The following is a 17,777-nucleotide window of genomic DNA, read 5'->3' on the forward strand; positions in this document are numbered from 1 at the left end:
AGAGTTGAGTCTACAAAGGAAAACAACGTACACGATGATACCAGAATATTGATTAAGATAAGATAAGATAAGATAAGATAATCCTTTATTAGTCCCGCAGCGGGGAAATTTGCAGGCAGAACATTGATTCCAATGTGCATAGTTCTCATTTCAGTTGTATACAGATAGAAAGGTGTGCAGCAACGTCACTGTCTCTCTCAGAGCAACCTATTGGATATCAGATGATTTAGTCGCAGTCCAGGCCACTAATCACTGTGAAACAAAAGGAACACATTTTGATGACTTTTCATTAACAGCAAGAAAATAAAAATGGTCCATATAATGAGGATATAATCTGTATTGTCCCTTCGAGGCTATAGTTGAACGGTCTGATGTCACCATAGTTCAAATCCTTCATTTTGTTTTGTAACAACTTCAGCATGTTTCATGTTTGTCCCATTTTTAGTTTGAAAACATTTTATATTCCGGTACCGATCTAGAAAGCTATGAAACCACACATGATTGGAGTCAGTAAATGGTTGAGATTATCTAATTGGTAACCAATTACCAGCACAGTTGAGTAGGACCACAGCACCTCAGGGAGGGTCAGCGGTAAACTTTGAACCATCGTCAAGCTCTTTAGGCAGCCCATGGTTGTTAAAAATGCTGATACGATCTGATTTCGATCTGTGTGTTAAAATGACTCTTTTTGTCAGCAGCGCAACATGAAGCGAAATGGGAGTCGTGGCTGTGTGACGAGAAAGACCAGATTTGGATCAAGAGAGCGGGACTGGCTAAAGGGGGACACCCAGCGGGGCTGCGTGTGTCTGTATGGGGGGACAGTGGACCCCCAGCCACCTGCCTCTGGCCCACAGGCCTCCTCCACCCCTCAGACAGACCTGCAGTTGGTGCTCTGCTCCACCACTACCACAGTGGAGGAACTGTGTGCTCAGAGGGACGGACAGGGACTCTATGTTCAGCTGCATGGAGACCTAGTCAGGTAAAATACACACTAAGTTAATTCATCAAAGTAAAGTTCAACTTAATAGCTTCAGCCATTTGGAAAAGAAATGTCCTAAAAAGTTAGAATAGTTGCCCAAAGACCAACTGTAGTGTGAAGGCTTGTGTCGTCCTTGGTCAAGGGTCATGGCAGGACTATTCCAAATACCCTGTGCCGCTTTCAGAGCATCAGTGTTGTGGTTTAAAACTGCCTCTGTTACTGTTAATGCATCCAACATCTGCTGTACTTCATCAGTGTCTTCATTGGATCCATTTAATACAGTGCTGCTGTGCCCTCATAATCACCTGACAGCTCCCAGCTTAATGCATAATCATGTACTAACGTTGAAAAGGAAAAAAAGTGAAAGAAATAAAAACTGACTCGAAGCATAAAAAGATGCTTTGGTTTGCAGTTACAGGAATATAGTGCAAGTGAAACATGAGATGTTGTACAACTGGTTTAAACAGCTGCTTTAGTTTAAATGTAAGGACATATCTTCCAGCAGATGCACAAAAACAGAACTCAAATGGGTAAAATGACGTCCAGTAACATCTAAAAAAAGCAATTAAGAAGTAATGTCCAGATCTCTTCTTTATTTATATTATATAAAGAAACTACACCAGGCCTAGATTTTTACTTGATGTCCTGACCATGAAAAACAACAGAATGTCACCTTAATTAAGTTTGACTTAAAGCAAAGAAGGTAAACACAGCACTGAGGACCTGCTGCGGTTACTCCAACATCCCATACTCCCACAGCGCCTCGCTCAGGTTACCCTCAGGGAACATGACTGTACGCCTCTCTCAGCTACACAAGCCATACGAAGACAGAAATAGGAAATGACCCCTTGATTATCTGTGAATGGATAAAAAGCTGGTTCACTGATCCGTGACCAGGGAGGAATCTGGGCCATTCCTCCTTTGCCCTCCTGGGAAAGCCTATGTGAAGATATTAGAAAACAGTCTAAAGATTCTAAAATAATAAAAAGCTTAGCTATAGCTTAAATAACAATGGCTGATGGCATATTATATTTGAGCCTTACTGTCTGTTCAGGTATTTTTTAATAATGTGGAATATTGAGACAGAGCACAACCTTCAAATCGTACAAGATATGTGGGGTACCAGCAAAATTCTGAGCAGTTGCATTTTGGTGGACACTTTTTTAATGATTGTGCTTGTAGTATTAATGGCTGGAATATCATGCCATGGACGTGCAGCAGATATTGTGCTGGAAACATGACTGGTGGTTATTAATCACTCTACAGGCTGGTAGCCAATGGTGTGATCAGCTCATAGCATATATACAAACCTCATTATACCTGTGCTGATTAAAGGCTGTGGGCGTTGAACAGTAATGCAGGCTGGAAATAAATCAAAGGCTTTTGGTAAGCATGTTCATAAGCTGTGTTGGTTCAGTGTACATTCCAGCATTACAGAAATTAAATCACAGTCTGCCAATGAGTATTACCAGGTGGATTTAAATTTAATATTAAAGTCTTCATTATCTAAAAACAGGGTATGGTGATTCATGAAAACTTTTCTGTTTATGTTGAGAAAAAATACATTCCTACAGACAAAGTAAAGACAAGTTACATTTCATTTAATGCATTGTGTTTTTAAAAAGTGTGTATATCCATAGAAAATACATTTTGTTTGACTCTCAAGGGGCTTCTAGTCCCGTTTTTTTTTCTCCTTTATGTTAATCATTTTTATAAACTCACTATAGATACATGTTCTATGTGTAATAGTTCTTATAACTGTGATTGATAATAGATGTATAAACACACATCTGAATTATAAAAAGCAGTTGACAGCACTGACATAAGCACTGAAGAAAGGTTTGCTAGTAAGGACATGATGGGAGGGACTGAAGCTTTTTTTAGTGAGTTTCTTTTTATAGCTTGTAGTAATGTACCGCTAACAGGAAGACATGCTCTGGGTTCTTTCCTTCTCAGGCAACATTGTATTTTAAGTGGGACAAACTCCCATTTAAGATAACTTTACCGAGACAATGGAGATGATTGAGGACATTCATCCTCCCACTCATCTATTTTTGAGCCAGTCCTGGTCAGGGTCCCAGTGCCAACAAGGTGAGCAGAGCAGTCCAGTGTTATTTTTCCCAGCAACCGGCTCTTCCTTGGGGATCCTTAAGTGCTCCCATGACAGATGATATATGTAATCCCTCCGACATGTTCTGGGTATGCCCGGGGTTTCCTCCCAGTGTGTCATGCCCAGAACACTTCCAAAGAGAGGCTCCCAGACATCTCAACTGACCCCTCTCAGAGGAGTTAGCGGCTTGAGACCATGGGCCTCCCAAATCACTGAGCTCCTCACTCTGAAATGTAAAGTGAGGCCAGTCGTCATGCAGCAAAATCTCATCTCATCTGCTTGTATCTACAATCTGCATGGAGATGGCCCGGACAAATTGCAATTCAAGAATACCCCTGAGATTGGTCTGAAAGTGGAGAGAGAACCTCACGCAGGATCAAGACACCAGTCCGGTTGTTTGACCCCTGTAGCTTGATCAGGCACAGCCCAAATAAGTGATGCAGGGCCATTATCCTGGGGGCCCACCACTGACAAGGTGAAGGGGAGAGGCTGGGTGAAAGGCCAGTTGGTCAAGAGGAGGAGCTGGAAAAAATTAGGCTTTGTCAACTTGTTTAATAGAAAACAGCTGTTAGAGGATGTTTTTGATAATATTATCATGTATTTGCTTTGAGTTCAAAACTTTAATCTGCAATAACTGCAAGATTTTGGTTGAATACATATTGGACTGCTCTGTGACTATGATTAGTTTTCATATATGAACGTAACATTAAACACAGACTTCGTTTGACTGTAGGAGCCATTTAGAAACCCATATTTACCCACCAAAAATGTGTTTTGGATTGTTAATTGTAAGCTTTGCTCTACTATGGTCTGATTATTGATTTTCACAGGACCTACCTGTCGATACAGTTCAAGGAAAGCAGTTAGTTAATAGGTTAACACTGCTGGTAATGTTCCTTTTCTTCTGATTCTTTTGCAAACAAAACCACCTTCTCTCAGCACTCGGTATCTATGGTAATAAACTGAAACCTTGCTAAATGATCTATGATTGCTGAGGCATCACATCTCATGCCAGCAAATTAGATGTTAAACACACCCTGATGAAATTCACACACCCTGCACAGCCATTTTCAGATATTCTGGCTGATTAGACCTCTACTCAGGTTGATGTTGAGTGGAGTCCTGCTGGGAATGCTAGCACAAACTAATAATGATTGTAAAAGTGTAAAGAAAATGTTAATCCACCACTGTCTGTACACACAAACACATTCCAGGGAGGTCTAATTAGACACATTAAGTAAAACCAGTGTACGGTTAAACCATTGCTTTTGTAAACCCCAGCTCTCTGTTGCATCGGCTACTGGGTATGTCGACAGTAAATCGCGGGACACATTTCTATAGTTTGCTGCATAATTTATCGTCCACCCTGAGGACAGATGAATCCAACGCATTTGACGGAGATTGAACAGCTTCTTGCTGCATTGCCCAAGATTGGAGGATTTGTGAATAAATGAGGCATATCTAAGTGTAAGCGTCAGTGTTAACGGTCAATAGGGACTGTCAGTCATCCTCCTCTAGCTGACCTACTGGAAGCTGCATTAATCCAGGTTTTTAGGTGTTGCTGCCACAGCTGTCTCAAATAAAATAGCATGATTCTGCAAGTCATATAGTGCACATCTTGCTTGCAAGACTTCCATCATGCAGCCAGACAGTAAGCATTTAAATGAAAGGCTGCTTGAATCAGCGTAGGGGTACTGGATTTTAGGGTTGACATTAATCCTGTTAGAATTTAGTAGGGAGATTCCTTAAAGTGATAGTGGACCGAGATGATTTCCTCAGTTAAGTAAAATGCAGGTTAGAGGAAAAAACGACTTAATTCTACATTTCATCAAATGTATTTCGGTTTTATTGAGATAATAAAAGTCAGAATATGTACCAAGTTAATTTTGCTGTTCATTGTGAGAAATACACTTTTTCCATGAGGTGTTCCAATTGTGTGAGAAATCTTTAAACTGCAGATGAAGCAGTACCTATTACATTTTGGGGTACAGCAAGTGCATTTTTCCCACTTTTTGGCAAGTTTGGGGCTTCAAATGACTATAAGGAGCTCTGTCAAACTTTCCAAGGCAATTTCTTTTTTTTTTTACAAAATTCCACCAAACGCCAAAAACAGCCGATAGGGACCATGATTCAGTCCCTGGCAGTGGTGCCTTCAGCTTGGCCAGATCATCTGCAATTAAAGCTATTAACATTTTAAGTGCTGTGATGTACTGTATACTTACACCGTTGGACTATCCACAATCCTGAACCCTCCTGAATTTTTTTCTCTTAGGAGTTGAACTCTCTCTGGACTTTCCTGCTATCTCATTCAAAATTGGTCTGCTGTTTTTTAACTGGGATAAATAATTAGTCCATCTTAACTTTGATGTTAATGCTTCAGTGCGTGTTTCCTCCTATACTGAGTGAAGGAAGCCATTGGTAACTAATTTGTGGCATTACGCCACCTTTCCTTTTCTTTTGTCCTGTAGGCGGCTGGACCCGTGTGAGCGTCCGCTCCAGATGCTGTACGACTACCTGGGCGCTATGGGCTATGCAGAGCCTGTACGAGTGCAGCAAGAAGCAGCCAACTCAGACCTCAGCTGTTTGATCCGTTTCTACAGTGGTGAGTACTGACCCACAGGGGCCTCATCCCCAATCTTCACTATAATCTGCTTCGGCTCAGTGGGATCAAGCAGGAGGAGTCCAACTGACCAGGAGGCCTAAAAACAGGATGCAGCAGGTCAAACATTCAAAAACATTTTTGATCACATCCTCTTTTAATCTTGTCTCTCTCTGTCTGTACATGGATATGTGTGTGTGCTTTCAGCAAGGACAAAGTGAAGCCAGTTGTTGTTTGTGGGCTCTTTGAGAGTGATGCCTTTCTGAAGCTCTCTCTAGTATCCAATATAGCCTTGGATGACACAAACAAACACCAATCATAGCCTCATGATAAGTGCCTGACCATCCTTCATCCTGTGGTGATTCTCCATTCCCATGTGGGCTGTCTTTCACCTGATGCTGTCAGAATGCTCCCATGACCCCAAGGACCAGAGTGACTAAGTATTCCTGTGTCAGTGTGATATATTAATGCAGTAACAGAATGGATGTAACTCTTTGGGTCTTAATACAGCTCCCATAAACCCACAGACATCTCTAGCTCTTCCCATTTGAGTTTGTGCATTGGTCTAATGATACTCTTACAGTAGCAGCAATTACGGGATTTGCCATTAAGGGTGAATGGTGAACGATTTTCTGTGATGTGTTTTCACATGATAAAACCGACTGATGTTCCTGTTGAGTCAGTGGAACTCCTTATGTTTGGGGTTTGAACTGCTCACATGCTGCTGTGCCAGAGAAACAGCGAGCAAACCAAAGAGTCTAAAGGGCTCACATGTAATTCCTCCCTCATAAAGTACACAACCCTCCCTCCACTGAAATTCATTGAAGTGTGAAGACATGGCAAATATTTTAGGGGATAACATGCAAACTCCGCACAGAAAGGCCCAATTATATGTTTGATATAATTCTGATTTCATCTGAGACGTTTTTGATGCCCAGTTGAAAAGTGTAAAATTTGAATCTTGGACTTTCATAAAGTCACCATTCAGTCTTGATAATCATGGGGTTAGAACCAGCATTGTTGTGTTTTTTTTACTTAAACTAGCCTGTAGAATGAATACAACTTTCTCTTTATGTCTGCGTGTAAATACAACTGATGTTTGTTTGTTTAGCTGTCAGATTTTAGGCTCACTGTGGCCTCAGTCTTATTCCTAGTCCCTATTTGTCCAATTGAAGCTTTACTGTTGTTTGCCCCTTGCCAACATGAGAACTGGTCGGATCTTGGCTACTATCAGTAGTCAGGCCACATTGGTCAGAGTCTGGCCAGGCCCCTTGGAGACTTCCTGCCTCCTTTTGTCAACTCATGGGAAAATCGGACCAGAGACCAGGCATGAGTGGTACTTCGGCACTCTTGATGCAGTGCCATAGCTGAGGGCTCAACTTCATTTTGGCCATTTTCTGCTTTTAGAAATGGGGAGGTGGTGAGAAATAACTGTTTTGGAGTCTAACTTGCAGGTTGTCGTGGTGGTGATGAATTATCTCAGTGTGTTCACCCACCCTCCCCGTGCTGGTGTTCAGGAGCTTTCCAGTCATACAGCTTCACTAGTAGATCTCAATTTTTGGCTGGCACAAGGTTTCCCTGGTTTTTCATTCCCACCCACAGTGGTATTGTAGGTGGGCTGTGATGCATTGTCAAAACACACAACAACTGCCTTGTTCTGAGATCCCTCTCCCAGGTGCTTGCTTGTCTCACGGCTGTTGTCAGGGGTAATGATCTGACTAAGCAGATGAGGGAACCTGTGGTCCATCAGTAAAGACTACAGCCGCTACAGAACTACCTGATGTGGAGCACTGCATGTGTCAGCTCTGCATATAATAGGCTTTGAGAGTCTACATCACTGGTTTGCAGCCTGAAAGCAGCTTTGAAGATCAGCCTGTCCTGGCGTCCTGTGCATTTGTCTGTTTTATGGCCTTATATTCTCTTAGGTCACTGAAGTGTTTCAAAGTACAATGCAGCAGGTAATTTATTCACCGTGCTCTTATTTGTTTAGGAAACTAATCTCGAACCTTCTCCAACCTCCTGCTTCCCCTCCCACACACACACCGGCTGTGGCGCACAGATGAGATGAAAACAAACATGGACAGGGGAGTAAACATTTCCAAATGCTGACTTAATAAAAAACGCTCCTAGTGAAAACAACTGCAGAGACCTGAGGGCCAGTGATGTCTGTGTCGGCCCATACAGCTGCAGCACAGACTTAGTCTGCTGTAAGCCCCACTGAGCCCTCTTCTACCTCTGCCTGGGTGATCTCTATCTTACATCTTTAAGCTTAGAGACCTGAAACTGTTGTGCAAAATATACCTCAAGCCCACTGTCTTTGTAAGAGCAGAAGGAAATAAGTAATCTGGGAGCAGTGTAAACTCACATTATCACTTATTAATTTGGCTGGTGCTGCTTTACTAATTAAAACTAAACCCAAATGAAGTCTGTGGATATCCAACTGTGAGGACATGGACAGTGAACCAATGTCTAAAACTCTGAGTCCCAGTGGTTTATCACTGAATCGTAATAATCGTGTCCCGGAGGAACAGAGAAGCTATAATCATAGTGGATATCCAACCAAGGTTGCTTCTTCATTTTATGGTATAAAGGCAGAAAGAATTGGTTTACATGGCCAAAAAGTGGAGAAGCAGTCAGAATGAGATTTAAGAGAAAAATGATCGGATCCGGGTTCCCACAAAATTGCCCCGAGCAACAGAGCTCTGCAAAGAGCCGGCTCTCTGCTGTTTCCTGACAGCTCCTCATAACATGCTGTTTCTGTGATGGAGCTCAGCTTCTCCCGAAGGATTTCCTCTTTATCATTTGAAACTTGCAGACTGTCTCTCATCCAAGACTCATGGTCAGTTTTCAAGTCAAGTGGCTGACTCCAGTTGAAACATATCCACTATTTTAATGGTCTGTTTTTATGTCATCTGCTTTCAGAAGCAGTATTCAGCTGTGCGTCTCCTATCTGTGTTCTTCACAGTGCTGGGTTGTCATATTTGATATCAGAGCTGAATGTATTGCACAAAGTTTAAATAAGAGGTTTTTCTTGAGGTAAAAACAGACCACCAAGAGCGGGCATCTGGGTGGTGGGTTGAATTTGAATTTGCTGCCAAAAAGAGCTTGCTGTTCTGAGTCAAATCAGACTGTGTTTCCGCCTCCACTGACCCCCTACTGAATGCTAACGCAATCTATGCAATCTTGAGCAAGACAAAAAACCTTTGGGAGACAGGGAGTATTGTGTTCAACTGAGTGCTCGACAGTTGCCCTGAAGTCATGTGAATAAAATTGTTTAAAAAACACACCAGAATAAGATCAGGAGTTACAAACTAGAAGAGAACAAAATTGGCACAACAAAATGGAAACAATGGCCACTTTAGGTGTTTTAAGATTAAGTTAAAATTTCCTTATCGCTCCTTCAAAGATAAATCATTTTAAATGAAGCATTTTGCAATGTTCATTTAGCCTTAAGAGGTTTACAAGAGAGCGGATATTTAGTCAGTGTGGTGCCAACTTTTTTTTGATACTTAGTGAGCTGACATACATTATGTATGTTGGCATCCAGTTGATCAACAGCTGTTCTGAATTATACATTGCAACTCTTGTAGATATTTTTTGTGAACATTTTCTAAGATAAACTCCTATTTTAGAGACTGGAAAGGTTAAATATTTGGCATTTTTGCTTGAAAAACTACCCAGACTATTATTTCCTTTTCAAAGCTTAACAATTAATTTATTAATTAATTATATATTTCCCCTTAATAATACATGTAATATTATTAACATAACAGTTCATAGTTATAGCAATAGATACAAAAATATGCAGTTAGTCCAGTTTTATTTTTCTCAGAAGAGCTATTTTGACTAATGGCTTCAGTTTGACATATTCCTTTCTAGCCCTGCACCCAGTTCTAATTCCTCAGTTCACTTCCTCTCTTATTTTTCATCAACCAATTACATCCTATCTTATACCTTTCATATCTCTTTCAGATCCTTTTTTCTCCCTTTCCTCTGTCACCCCTCTCTTCCCTCCTATCCCTCTTCAAATCCATTTTTATTCTTTGATGATAAGTGAGCAGAATCTGACCTGTCGTGACCTTGTTGCTCATCTGACATGCCACGTGAAGTGAGGTGTCACTGAGTTTGCTGGCAAATGAAGGCTGCAGCCACACTTAAAGATGAACAGAGGAGGGATAAGAAGTCGTAAAGTCGACTCTCTGATCTGTCGCTTGTCACACTGTCCCTGTGGTTTTGCAGCCCCTCCAAGGAGGCCGCTTGACACGTTGATGATTAGTTTGTTGGAGGCAGCATGGCCTCTCTGTGGCCCTCCACCTCCAGACTCCTCTAGCTTGGACAAAAACATCCTGCAACAGAAAACAGTGTTATACAACATCTGTGACAATGTCACCAAACCCCTCTTGAGCGACTAGGAATGGTCAACATTATTTGTCATCATTGGGATGGGTTATATTGTGCTGATAGCCAGAGGTTGCTGCAGACAGTATGAAGGTTTTAACAACTGAGATTGGACTTTGATTTTGTGAACAACCTGTTTCCCTAGCAACTAATAGCCCCACAGACCTTGAGGGATAGCATGTGTGTTTGTTTTAAAAGTTGGCTCTTTATGGCCGGGACTTGATATTGCATAAATAAGCCAATGATTTTCAGATGGATGGTTGTATTGATATGGAGGTTCCAAAGCAGTATGTTGTGTATTCATGAATGCCTGTACGCTCATACCTAAATTGAAGTGTGCATTTCTTGTATTCATATTATGTGCGTATTGATCTGCACAGAAGCACTTGATGTTCTGCCTCGTATCAGTCTTTGTTAGATGACCTGTGTCATACAAATCCCTAAAAATGTAGTGGGATTTTAAAGAAAGATGATAGTACAGGAGATTATAGATGGTGGATATTACTTGCGTTAAAATGGAGGGACACTTTGAAGTCATCAACTGAACCTCTTCTCGCTGGGTTGTTTAGGAATTCTTTTTTGCAATATGGGTGGTCAGAGCATTGATAAGATGGACCAGACTGTGTGCTAGCATCCTGCAGGTAGTGCTCTTAAGAGTGTAGCCCCCTGACAGCATAACAAAGCTAAGTGTTGTGTGTGCTTGTCTCTGGTGATATACTGTGAAGCCAGTGAGAGCGTCTTGTCAACCTGTGTCAGCCCATAACGAGTGGGTGCGTGATGATGATTTTTTTGATGTGTGCACTGCAGTGGGCGAGTGTTTTGTTTAATTACTTATTTAAATGAATATGTAAGTTTATTCTAACTTCTCTCTCCTTGGTCAGCTGTATTCTATAAACCTTTGATGTAACAAATACAAATTACAAATACACTAATGAAGTATCTTATTACTTTTTTGTATTTGACACACTGTGAAGGGATTTGTGTGTGGATTCCTGGCATGGATTTAAGCGTCAGTTCATAGAAATTCCTTGTCTCTGTACTTTATAATTTTCCTGTAGCACTGGGTATCGTTTGAAATGTTTTGATACTAGTGCCAGGGCAATATATTCCCTTAGTTTCGATACCAATATATAGATCATACTTTTTTGATATCTTTCTTGTAAGATTATAAACACTTCTTCCAACCAAACATTCCAGCGTCAGTATCTGTCAAAGAGTAAGTAAACAACAGTAAGAATCTGAAAAATTCAATGCTGTCTTCCAACATTCTCTGTTGGAGCATTGTGGTTCAATATCCAGCTCCATGTCCAAGTGTTTTCCCCCTTTCACGTGCGTCCATACTACCAATCACTGACTCTGTGAGGGTTTGTGTCTCTAATTTTCTCTTTGAGTGAGGGGACGCCCAAGGATCAGTCTCCGCTATTGATCTGCCAGACAGACAATTTGTTGTCAGAAGCACTTGACTTGTTCATTATTGGTTTCTGTGGCGAAGAAAAACATGAGCAGCCTTTCATTTCATTTGGATGCCCTCGTGAAGTGAAAGGGAAGGTGGAGAGGAAGAGCGAGTCAGACAGAACGAGGGAGAGAGAGAGCAGGTTGCCAATGAGAGCCTCTGAGTGGGAGGCAGCATAAGTTGGTTTGAAGAAAATTTAACAACAGAGGACAAGAGGCTGAGGCAGTGTCACCTCAGTGCTTATTTGACCTGCATTAACCTGAATGTACTTGAAGCCTGGCAGAGACAACAGCACTGCTGTCTGATGTGTCCTCCAGCATCAGCCAGCTAAAGCTGCCTGCTGTGCAAGTTGGCATGATTTAATTGAAACGAGTGAAATTTAATGTGACAAAACCCTGACTCATTCATCAATATGACGGAAGCTTCTGCTTGGATAGAATGAGAGAGAGAAAGGAGGAAGAGATAGATACATTATTCATGCAACATTTACAGGACACCTTGACTGGCGTGTTGATTTCACAGAAAAGAGAAGAACTTTGATCCTAAATTGCAAGGATCAATTGGGATACTATTGGGTAGATTTCTGCACTGGCCTGAAGAAGACCTGAAGAGACCGGAACCTGGCCTGTATCTGTATCTTTCAGTGAGACGCTATGGCCTAGACTTCTGTTTAGGTCTAAAATGGACACCAGCCAACCATACCAACGTCTTCAAGATCCAACTTGACCAAAACTGATGGGTACTGCCAAACTAGACATGAACTTGATACCGTTCACTGCAGCTGGACTCTTGCGATGTCACGAATTCAAGCGATAATCGCGAGATGAAATAGCACACAAAAGGCCATCTTGTCAGAATTTATGCGTTTTTGTCAAATAAGCCAGAGCACGGACCAATCAGCCTCCTGTGAGGATCTACGGGCATCTATGGGCGTGGCTTAGGTGTGCATGGGACAACACAGAGAGGAAAATTGTTTGTTCTAAACAGTTCTAAACATCAAAGTGAGCAAAGTTTCGGGTCAGGTGAATGAACCTAACCCTTGGCCCAAAGCTTTATTCTTCCTGTCTGTCCCCTTGCTGTTACCCTACTGTACTCTGTCTCTTTCCCACTGGGCATTGCATTGGCACACAGAAGAAATCTTTAGTAAATTGGAATAGTACCAAACCTAACCCGTTTCCCATGGTTCCCAATAAATAATGGGGTTTTGGTGATGGGTCCTGTCACAGCAAAACTCTTCTATGTCTTTAGTGAAATTTAAGGGAGAAACTTTCTTTCCCTTACTCTCACATCAAACGTGTTATCATGCAGTGAGATCTATCCAGATGTACAGTAAATGAGATAATAGGGCAGTGTCCACCTAAAGGCTGATGTAAGATCAGTTCCCGGAATAATTAAGAAAAGGAAATGACTAAGCTATAGGTGATATCATACATTTTGTAAAAAAAATTGTAAATGTCCCCGCTGCGGGACTAATAAAGGATTATTTTATCTTATCTTATCTTATCTTATCTTATCTTATCTTATACTGACTTATGAGAATCTATATGACTTCATTTTCTGGAAGCTTTCATCCTATGTGTAACTTCAGAACCATTGCTATTAATGTGCTGCGTTTGTTTAGCACAGGAGGCTTGGGGGTTCTTGTGCATTAGATCGATGTCTGTGGATCTACACTAACCTCTGTGTGTGGGCTTTTCCCCACAGAGCGTCCAGTGAATGCAGACCAGCAGGAGCGGACCCTGCTGAAAGGCGTATTCAGCGTCAGGAAGGGCAAGTCGCAGCTGCACAAGTGGGCAGAGCGGCAGGTCATCCTCTGCGGCACCTGTCTGATTGTGGCCTCTGTCAAAGACAGCCTGACTGGGAAGATGCACATCCTGCCGCTGGTGGGGGGAAAGGTGAGAGTTCAGTGTTTAGAGATCTAAAACCTGAAGAGGTATAAACGTTTCACTGTGCCTGGGAGGAGCCCACACTCAAGGCTGATTTTAGATACTAGTGATGAACTGTTCAGTCTTCTTTATTATCTGCACCCACCCAATTCGCACCGTCTGACCTACCAAAATATTAATGTTAGTCAGCTACCCGATCCCGACCCAACCCGCGTCCCGTTAACTAGAACTGGACTGAGGTCTGAGACAAGGACAGAGACAAGAGGACAGCGCCGCAGTCTTGAAATGTGTGTGTGTTTGAGAGAGAGAAGGTGGACTAGTGCACACAATGTTTCTGTAAATTATTATTAACTTATTTTTTGACCCACCCCCCAAAACCTGTGATATTTCATAGTAAATTTGTTATTACCATATGCAACCCATCATAAAATGCTTTAAAATCTCTAAAAATCCTCAAAGCAGGACCACCCGATATCTTGGCAGGCCTACTTGTTAAGTAGCTGAAACTTCCCTAATTTGTGTTCATACAGGTGGCAGGACCCCCCCCCCCCCCCCCCCCCCCCCCCGCCCTTTTTCCTTTTCACTTTGTAACACTGTCAAATGAGGGCAAAATGTTTACTTAACAATGACATTGTTATGAAAAAAAGATTGCAGCTTACATTTCTTACATTGCCCTCTCTCTCTCCAGCTCACACAGCTGAATAGAACCGGTCTGAACTTTTAGCAAGTCTAGGTAATACATCCTGGTAGTACAGTAAGATGAACACTGACATATAACTGTGTTAAGAATACTAAAAATGTAGATATTGTTTTAGCAATATCATTGCATTAATAAGTAATGATAATCATCGTTTTCCGTTTGTGTTTTCTCTCCCAGTGTTCCTCCTCATCGTATCTGTGTATTGTCTTTGTATTGAGGTGGAGGAGGTGAAGCGGAGGCAGCACTGTCTGATGTTCAGCTCAGCCGGATCACAGGCCCAGACATACTTTGTCAACTTTGACACACTGGCAGACTACCAGCGATGGCACCGGCAGGCATCAAAAGTAAGCAAGAAAAAAAGTGTCTGTGTTACTGTTTGTGTAGGACACAATATGTGTCTCCCATGATTTGTCTCAGGAGCAGTTTGTTTCCAGTTCGTCCCGCTGGGGTCCTACTTAAATCAGAGATTAGATGTTGTGACTACAGTTGTTTTCTGCCTGTTGAGTCATCCAATCAGAAACCACCTCTCTGAGTGTGTTTGATTGGCTCCACAGAGCCAGACTCCCAGCAGTGTCTGGCATTGATTGAACAGCATACCTCTATTCACATAGTTTATCTTTTTTTTTTTTATTTACTTCCACCAGATGGAACTTCTATTTAGTTTATTTTCTACAAAGGCACTCAGCATCAGATCCTTTTTTTTTTACCAGTCAATGTGGATTAGAGGATGCTAAAGGACCAAAAAACGTTTTTGTATTCATGTTATATACTGTGTCTTTCAGAGAATCTTCACAGCTGTTCTTCTTCAAAAAAGTTGTTTCTGTTCTGCCCAGCTTGCTTTGTCTCTAATATCCTAATTAATGGCTATTGTACTGCAGCTCCTTCCTGGAGCTGAACAGCTTCTGTGAGAGCCTCCACTGAGACAGAGCCAGCATACAATTAGCCATGGAAAGAGAAAGCCAACAGAAAAAAAAGAAAGAAAATCCAATTAGTTGCAGATTCATGCTAAGTCCAGGATCTCTCTCTACCATGGTGGTATGGATTACTGGGTTAGAGTCAGCTGTTTGTGCACTGTATCAAGCCTGAGACTTAAACGAGAGGTTTCTATGGAGACGAGGGATGACGACTGATGAAGGTTTCTGCTGAATTAGGGCCAGTGTTAATGCTACATTGCTCGAGTTGTTAGAGTGTGTGTGTGTGTGTGTGTGTGTGTGTGTGTGTGTGTGTGTGTGTGTGTGTGTGTGTGTGTGTGTGTGTGTGTCTGTGTGTGTGTGTGTGTGTGTGTGTGTGTGTGTGTGTGTGTGTGTGTCTATGTTTGTGTTTGTTAGTAAGTACATTTGACAGAACCACAGTAACTGGTAAAAAATATTGTCACCTGTCTCCTGTCTTCTTCCTTAATCACGTAGCTTCACAATGTTACACAGTCACAATGTTTAATTAGTTTGCAATTCATCTAAAACATCAACACTGTTTCTTTTTTTCTTTCTATCTCTCTTTCATTCTTTGTCAATCTGTGTCCATCCTTCTACTCTTCATCATTTAATTATTCTTTTAAAGAGGAGTTGTTTTTTTAATGTGACCAGCAGATGAGTAGTTTTCTGGAAGCAGTTTTGCCTTTGTCATCTCAAAAAGCGGTGACGTGATATCACGCTCCACTGAGCAGCCGTCCCATTTTCTGGGTTGCTGCACAGTGTGCAGCCTCGTAGTTAATGGAGGAGACTGTCCTCAGACTGGACGAGCACTGCTGGGTATTCTACAATGATGGCTGCTGGGAGAAAATGTGAGACAAAGCTGTGTCATTGCACTGTAACACTAGTGAGTGTAGACAGATATTTGAACTGTGCTTAAATAAGTACAAAATCACACATGTAGATGCAAACACACACTCCTTGACACTAGGTTTGCTACTTGTGAGGACATTGTGTGTCTTTCATTCATTCTCTGGGCAACGACTCTGTCTTAGGGCTGAAAGTGCAAGGAACCCAACAGTTCACCTGTCTAAAACAGTTTCAGCAAAGACTAAAGGAAGGATTATTAAAGGACTGTTGTATAGACTCGTTTTAGAAAGCTGTGCTTAATAATACTGGCAGCTCAGTGTACTGTATTACATGTTTTCTAAGGTCTGATTCTAACTGCCCGATATGAAGGAGTTATTCTATTTCTCTCTTAATTCATGATGACTGTGTTTCTCTGGAAGATAAAGTTCATTGAACTGGAAACTGGGGCATTTTCTGTTTGAAGTCTTTCCAGGCAGCTGGCTGCTTGCATAATCTGAGATGAATGTAGTTGCTTCCACAGTCCATTGTCCCAGCTCATCTAAGGTAAAAACTCTTGTCATGGAGCATGCTGTCTGGAGTATTAGGAGTTCACCACAAGGTGTGAGGTATTAGGGTGGTCGCCTCCTGATTGTGTTGATAAAATGCTTTACTTACTTTTATTGTCTTGATATAATGAGGTTAGGGAAAATACTGGCTTCTTGATTAGATTTGGTTGGTGCTCCAATATCGTAAAGCCATCAATATCACATGAGTATCACAAGTCAAACCAATTTAACATTTATGATAGCCCAAGTGGCAAAGCTTATAGTTTAAGAGAATTCTCCTGACAATTATCGAGTTGCACCACTTCTGATAATAGTGTTATTTCTAAAACTTAAAGTCCCAGATCAATTTTATTTTAAACTCTGCCTGCAGCTCAGTAGATGTTGTCAGGGCATTTGCAGACAAGTGTCAGGTGTGCTTCTCTATGAGCTACTTGTTGTGATATGGAAGATGCAATCTCTGACCCATCGGCTACCGGCATGATGACGGATAAGCCTCTGGGGTCAAGAGGCTACGTATATTTCTGGGGTTCCAGTGTAGCAGATATCAGGGCCAAGAATACCTTCTCTGTGCGCTGCTCATGGTTTAAAGTTCAATCATCAACTTGAGCTACAAGACTGAAGTTGCTCGCCAGACGTACTTTTTACCTGCATTCAACCAAAGCCTGCTCAAACATGATCGATCAATACTACTCGGACTACAAACAGAAATCAGAACGCTTCTGTTACCAAAATCTTGTTCATGCCAAATATGAAATAGTAGTACTCTCTCCAAACACTTAAAATTTCCTTTCTTAACTCTATATATTTGTCTGTGTGTGTTTGTGTGTGTGTGTGTGTGTGTGTGTGTGTGTGTGTGTGTGTGTGTGTGTGTGTGTGTGTGTGTGTGTGTGTGTGTGTGTGTGTGTGTGTGTATAGGTGGTGTCTCAGACAGTCAGCCTGGTGGACCTGTCGTGCTACAGTCTGGAAGTAGTGCCTGAATATCTCTTTTACAGTCAGGATATAACACACCTCAACCTGAGACACAACTTCATGAGCCTTCAGGGGCCTGGAGGCCTGCTCAACCTCCCCAGGTAATCACACATTCTTAACCTGAATAGTTTCATACAAACAGGGACGGAGGAGACCATTTTTAGCTGGGATCATGGCCTTTCAGCAGAATTTGTCTGCCTTTCAGAATATATTTCTGCACAATTGAAAATCTACTGCATTTTTTAATTGCTATTCTGTAGTTGACCCTGTTCTCCGGCATCAGTGCATTCGTTATGTTTAGTAGTTTATTTTCTTTGAGCACAGGGGATATTACTAAGACAAATACGGTGATCTAAATCA

At 41.7% G+C, this 17,777-nt stretch overlaps 1 protein-coding gene across 2 annotated transcripts in view; it reads left to right on the forward strand.

Annotated features, from left to right (window-relative positions):
• Window positions 1–698: 698 nt before the first annotated feature.
• Window positions 699–17,777, forward strand: part of phlpp2 (PH domain and leucine rich repeat protein phosphatase 2) — a 28,556-nt gene continuing 11,477 nt past the window's right edge. Inside the window, exons 1-5 of one of the 2 annotated variants that reach the window (XM_054614267.1) lie at window positions 699–979; window positions 5,558–5,691; window positions 13,244–13,434; window positions 14,344–14,469; window positions 17,364–17,518. In XM_054614267.1, coding sequence (XP_054470242.1) covers window positions 705–979; window positions 5,558–5,691; window positions 13,244–13,434; window positions 14,344–14,469; window positions 17,364–17,518 — 881 coding nt within the window. In that variant the 5' untranslated portion in view covers window positions 699–704. The remainder of the gene's footprint in view (window positions 980–5,557; window positions 5,692–13,243; window positions 13,435–14,343; window positions 14,470–17,363; window positions 17,519–17,777) is intronic. The other variant, XM_054614275.1, reaches the window with a different exon arrangement.

The sequence above is a fragment of the Anoplopoma fimbria genome, chromosome 2 (genome assembly GCF_027596085.1).
Source record: "Anoplopoma fimbria isolate UVic2021 breed Golden Eagle Sablefish chromosome 2, Afim_UVic_2022, whole genome shotgun sequence".
Classification (NCBI taxonomy): domain Eukaryota; kingdom Metazoa; phylum Chordata; class Actinopteri; order Perciformes; family Anoplopomatidae; genus Anoplopoma; species Anoplopoma fimbria.